Here is a 6,000-nt window from a genome sequence, read left to right as displayed (position 1 = left end):
AATAGTGAGCTCCAAGCAAAGCGTTGACCCGGCTACCCCTGCGCAGCGCCCTACGCTGGGTTCCGCTCCACTTCCCCTCCCCCGAGCGGGGCGGTAGCCAGGCGCGGTCCCTTCCCACGCGGGGCGCGGCGAGTGCGGACAGCTCCCTTCGGGGCTGCGGAAGGCGGGAAGTCTGCGGTTCGCGGATTCCGGCCGGCAGGCGCCCCTCGGAGTCCCTGAAGTCGGCCGGGCCCCGCAGGACCCGCGCCTTCTCGGCCCCAGCTGTCCCTCGCGAAGCGTCCTGCTGTGGCGGAGGCCTCGCGGGCTGCCGCCCGCCAGCCCCGCGAGCGGCAAGCGCGGGGCTTAGAGGGGAGGCGGGGCGAGGCCGCGGGGCGGAGGGGGGCGGGAGGTGCATCCTGGGAAATCCACCAACATGGGGCGCAGCGGCCGCCGCCGCCGCCGCCGCCGTCGCCGCGAGTCCAGGTTGCGGGTGCCTCCGCTTCCCTGACGCCCAGCTGGGGCCTCGCCGGCCGCCGCGGCCCGGGTCTTTGCGGCCCAGACTCGCCAGCGCGCCCTTCTCCCGCCTGCTCGCCTGGGCCATGTGAGGGGGCAGCTCCCTCCACCGCCGCCGCCCCCTCTTCCTCCCCCGCCCCCTCTCCCTGCCCGCCCCCGTCACACGGAGCCCTGGAGGATCCCCCGCTGCTGCCCGCCCTCCCTACGCCACCCCCACGATGGACAGGAACTACGCGACCTCGGGCTTCACCGAGCCGCCGCCGCCGCCGCCCGCGCCCCCCGCCGCCCCCGCCCCCGCCCCCGCCCCCGTCAGCGCCGCGGCGCAGCCCCCCGCCCCAGCCTGGGCCTACGAACCCCGAGCCGCCGCCGCCGCCGCCGCCAGCAGCAGCTGCAGCAGCGGCAGCAGCCCCAGCCTCAAGGCCAGGTAGGGAGGGTGGGCGGCGGGGTCGCGGTGGACCAGGAAAGGCCGGGGATGCGTTTGGGGCCTTCGCTCGGTTGCAGCGCCGCCCAGAGGTCTGGGCCGGGCGGGGAGCCCTCCGCTCGCCCTCGCCCAGCTTGGGGGAGGCGGCTGATGACTCCTACGGGGTGGTCGCGGGTAGGTGGGGGCGCCCGGTGCAGGATTCGCGCCTGGGGACGGCGGGTGAAGGGATAGCTGGGCGGGAGTCGTGGGGCTCCGTCACCTCTCGGGTCCTGGGCTCTCACATGGTGAAGTTTGGGCTCGTGGCTGAACTCGGGATCTGTGAGACCCAGGATTGGCGCCGGGGGTCCGAAGGGGGCGCCGGAGAGTTTGGGGCAGTGGCGATCCATTGTATTGGAACCTGGGTGGCCGACAATGCGGTCTTGGGGACCCCGGCGTGTGAGGGTTGCGGAGGCGGGAGAGGAAGAGTCGCGGAACCGCGTCCCGGAGACACTGGGGGACCCGGGAGGGCTGGGCTACGGGAGAATCCCCGGGGCGCAGGGCAGAAGAGGGGGCCCGGCCGGGCGCGAACGCGGCTCCAGGGCCGGGTGACATATGTTTGCGCTGGTGGCCAAGATTTAGGCGATTTTTCTTCCACGCGTTCAAAGTTGCTCTTAGGTTTCCTCCCCTTTTAACAACAGCAGGAAGTAAGGAATCTTTCTTTGCCTTCTGTGCCTCGGGGTGACTGAGAGTTGGGAAGAAATGGGGCGGGGGTTGGGGTGGGGGTAGTGAAGGCCGTAAAGGTCGAAGAACCAAAGCATGCTTCTCCATCTCGACCTCTAAGGTCCGGCTGCATTATGTAGCGTGGGGTTCAAGAGTTCATCTTGCATGACCAAGGGAATCTAAAATGTTGACTCCTACTTGATATTTAAGCTCGCGGGAAATGTGTAGTAGTGCCACACTGTGAAACGGTCCCATTTGAATGATAACTGGAAGGCGTGGTCTGGTTTGGAGGATTGGTGAGCGGGGTGTTTTAAAGCCACCTCTCCCGAACAATACAGAATCTGGTAGGTGCAGCTTCTGATTACATGGACCAGGGAATCCTGGGTTGCTAATGACTTCATCCTCAGCTACCAACAGGAAGCTTCGTGGCTTTATGATCTCATCAGATTTCTTCATTATTTTTCACGACAGAGGTGAACTTTTGTTTTAAGTTTATACATTACCGTGTTCCAGGTTATCTTCTTTGTTTTTATGAAAGTTCTACGTTCATGATTGAGCAAATAAGTGTGAAGAGTAGCTGGTCTTTGTCTTAGATTGTCCATTGGGACGATTGTGAAAGAATGAGAAAAATTTGCTTCAAGAATAGGGATATAAGCTTTCTCAGAAAATTTTAGGCCCTTTGTTTGAAAGACTTGGAAGTTAAAAATAATGTGATGTGCCAATTTGGAGCTAAGTAATTAAATGCTGAAACCTTTCAGAAATAGCCATAATTTTGTATTACATACAAGCAAGCCATTTTAAGGAGTTTTATGAAAGACGTTTGGCACTTCACCCATTATTTCTTACGGATGGTAATTTGACTATCCTTTTTCAAGTAGCTTTTTGCATTGACTAGGATAATTTACAAATGAAAATCACTTTCTCATCATTGAACAGCATGATAGGTATTTGTGCCGCATTTTTTATATTTTAAATGAAAAATATTTATTAGGTAAATGGAACTGAAATACTACCTAGTTACTTCTTTTAGTAGAATACTTCTGAGGCAAGAAACTAAAATCTACTTGTCATATTTTCCAAATGTTATTTATCAGAGTAACACGGAATGACTTCCCAAACACACTTGAAAACAGTAAGTAGATTCACTTGGCACACATAATCTAAAGGAGATTTATTTTCTGTTTACTAGAAGTTATTGAATCTTAAATATTACCCCTCATGCCCTCTCCCTCTGCTTTTTTTAAAAAATAAGAGGTGGGGGGAATCAGCTAAAATACAGCATAGAAAATGCAGGTTTACCCCCCTCCCCCGCCAACCTGCTTTGTTAACATCTTGTATTGGGATCAGGCCATCTGTACAGAGTTACACACACTTCTGAATTACACCTCATTTTATTCCTCAAACCGTGCAAATATTCCTCTTTGATTTCAGTTATATCAAAAATAGCAAATCTGAAATATGCCTTGTAAGTCTAAATATTCTACACTTCAGAAGCTTATTTATATTTTTATACCATTTTAAAAAGCTTTTTCATAATGCACGTATCAGTTGAATGTTTTTGTTCCCCTTTGTGGCAGTTTCTTGTGAAGGTGCAAATGAGTACTAGTTGTGATGATGTAATATGGATACTTATCCATAAAGAATTAGCCTGTCTGTCACCTTGTTTCCTGTAACCTATTCAGAAGCTGACAGATGGTAATGACATTCAGTTGTTGCCGACAGGGATCTAACATCCTACTTTATGCCTTTTTGGTCTTGAAATACATCATTTTCATCAGTTGATGGGAAGGTACATGATAAACAGCTTTTCATGAGTTTGAAACAATACTTTTTTGAATACAACAGCTCTGTTATTAGGTAGTTTTATTGTACTAACAGTGGAAAAATAGAGTGGGAAACTCCAGCATTTTACTTTAAATGGGGCTTATAGAGAGATTTTTGAATATTTCTCAGAGTACTTGCTAGGTACTTGGAAAGTGCAGGGATAAGGACTGGCCATATAAATCTTCATTTATTTGTGCTAATTTCAGTTCGTTTTAGGAACTAAATGAATGAACATGTCCTTTGCTGAACACCACGCAGTTGGAAATACCTTTTGGGGTACAGTTTTGGATGTTGTAAATACCTTTGCATGGCTTGGGAAATAAGAAGGTCATCAAGAGTCTGCAGATCCACTGCCGCATTCTGTACTTGATACTTATATCTTGGTCACAACAGGAAGAGGCAGGCTGTTTTATGGTGATAATCAATGTGTTTGTATTTGAATATGCACCAGAAAGTAAGGGAATGGAAATATTTTGTATTTAAATAGGTTTACTTTTTTTTTTTTTTTTTGCGATGGAGTTTCGCTCTTGTTCCCCAGGCTGGAGTGCAACGGTGTGATCTCAGCTCACTGCAACCTCTGCCTCACGAGTTCAAGCAATTCTCCTGCCTCAGCCTCTTGAGTAGCTGGAATTATAGGCTCCTGCCACCACGCCTGGCTAATTTTTGTATTTTTAGTAGAGATGGGGTTTCACCACATTGGCCAGGCTGGTAATTTTTGTATTTTTAGTAGAGATGGGGTTTCACTACATTGGCCAGGCTGGTCTCGAACTCCTGACCTCAGGTGATCCGCCCATTTTGGCCTCCCAAAGTGCTGGGATTACAGGTGTGAGCCACCATGCCCGGCCTGTTTTTTGCCTTTCTAACTTGAAATAACTTTTGGTACCAGTTTTTAGAATTCCTAATGCATACTTTTTTTTAGTATGATGTATAATGATTATGATAAATACTCCTCTGAAAAACCAAAGTAATGATTAGCTCTTCTGAAACCTGTCAGTTTCTATATGATGGACATTTGTTTGATACATTTCAAATCTAGAGTTTTCCTCAAGTTTTTGGGAAAAGGCCTTATAGATCATAATTCGTAAGGCGTAAGAACAATCTCAAGTTAATGAAAGGTTATTTCAGACAAAACACTGTTAGAGTTCAGAAAGTTTTTTCCCATGGAAACCATGTTGTAAGTAATAGTAGCTGTCATTTACGTCACGAGCAACTAATTTGTGCTAGCTGTTTTAAGTCACATGTACATACATACATTCATTTATCAAAATTCATTATAAAAATCCTTTGAGGTAGGCATTCTTTTTACCATCTTTTTATGGATGAGGAAACTGAGGGATAGAGACATGAAGTAATTTATACCTACAGCTACATAGCTAGTAAATAGTGGTGCTGTGATTGAAACCTGGGCATTGTAGATCTGGAGCCTATGTGATAACCAGTGTACTGCACTGCTTTATTGTAAGATAGTGGAATGCTGTAATCCACCTATATGTGAAATGAGTTTCTGTGAACTGGTCTGGAAACCTAAGCATCATTAATATCCTTATTTCAGTGTTCTTTGTCACCGTTGACCATTTCCTAGTTGAAATATATTCCTTTTCACTTCCATAGCACTGCACTTGCCTGGTTTTCCTCCTCCTTTTGTGGCCCACCGCTTTTTCCTGTTCTTCACTGGTGTTTACTCCTCTTCTGTCTAATCTCTGCATGTTACTGTTTCCTCAGGGCTTGGGATTGATAAATTTCTTGTTCATTCCTTGCTTTCTCCTGAGGACTCACATCCACGTCCATGCTTTTAAATACTATCTCAGTGGAGATGCCCATATTTGAGCAGACTCTTCTCAGGACCTCATACTCTTCTGAGAACCTGATCACATAACCAACTACCTCTTTGACCTTTTACTTGAGCTTAATGATACACTTTCCCCACCCATCACACCTCTGCTTCTCTAGTGAGGCCCATCTCAGTAAGTCATACCTCTGTCCACCTAGTTGCCCAGGCCAGATGGTGGGAGTTGTGTGTGCTCAGTCACTAAGACCTACTGCTTTTGAATCTAATGTCTTGAAACTGTCTGCTTCTTTTGTATCCACTGCTCCAGCTGGTCCAAGCCACCATTATTTTTCACTTGGACAACTGTGGTAGCTTCCTAACTTAGTCATCTTGGACCTTTTCTTTCCTCCCTTCAATTCATTCTTCTTATACCATCCAGAGTGATTTTTAAAAACACAGATCTACAAGTTTGCTTTTGGTCCTTTGCTTAAAGCCTTTCCATGGCTACTCCTACATATTAGGGTCACATTTTTAAACATCTGTAATATGGTCAGGCGTGGTGTCTTACGCCTGTAATCCCAGCACTTTGGGAGGCTGAGGTGGGAGTATTGCTTGAGCCCAGGAGTTTGAGACCAGCCTACACAACGTGGTGAAACCCTATCTCTACAAAAAATAAATAGAAAAAATTAGCCGTGCATGGTGGCATGCGCCTGTGGTCCCAGCTACTCTGGAGGCTGGGGTGGGAGGATGGCTTGAGCCTGGGAGGTGGAGGTTGCCGTGAGCTGTGATGGTGCCA

General features: G+C 48.5%; 1 protein-coding gene across 7 annotated transcripts in view; it reads left to right on the top strand.

Moving 5' to 3' along the window:
- The first annotated feature begins 392 nt into the window (after positions 1-392).
- QSER1 (glutamine and serine rich 1) overlaps positions 393-6,000 on the top strand; it is an 81,337-nt gene continuing 75,729 nt past the window's right edge. For 3 of the 7 annotated variants that reach the window (XM_054524516.2, XM_024255525.3, XM_024255524.3), the window contains exon 1: positions 393-916. In XM_054524516.2, coding sequence (XP_054380491.1) covers positions 711-916 — 206 coding nt within the window. In that variant the 5' untranslated portion in view covers positions 393-710. Of the gene's footprint in view, positions 917-947; positions 1,088-1,961; positions 2,086-6,000 lie in introns of those variants that run through there. The other 4 variants (XM_063728496.1, XM_054524519.2, XM_054524518.2 and 1 more) reach the window with 4 other exon arrangements.

This window comes from Pongo abelii, chromosome 9 (assembly GCF_028885655.2).
Source record: "Pongo abelii isolate AG06213 chromosome 9, NHGRI_mPonAbe1-v2.0_pri, whole genome shotgun sequence".
Taxonomy (NCBI): domain Eukaryota; kingdom Metazoa; phylum Chordata; class Mammalia; order Primates; family Hominidae; genus Pongo; species Pongo abelii.
The sequence above is the reverse complement of the archived record's forward strand: the minus strand, read 5'-3'. Positions and strand labels throughout refer to the sequence as shown.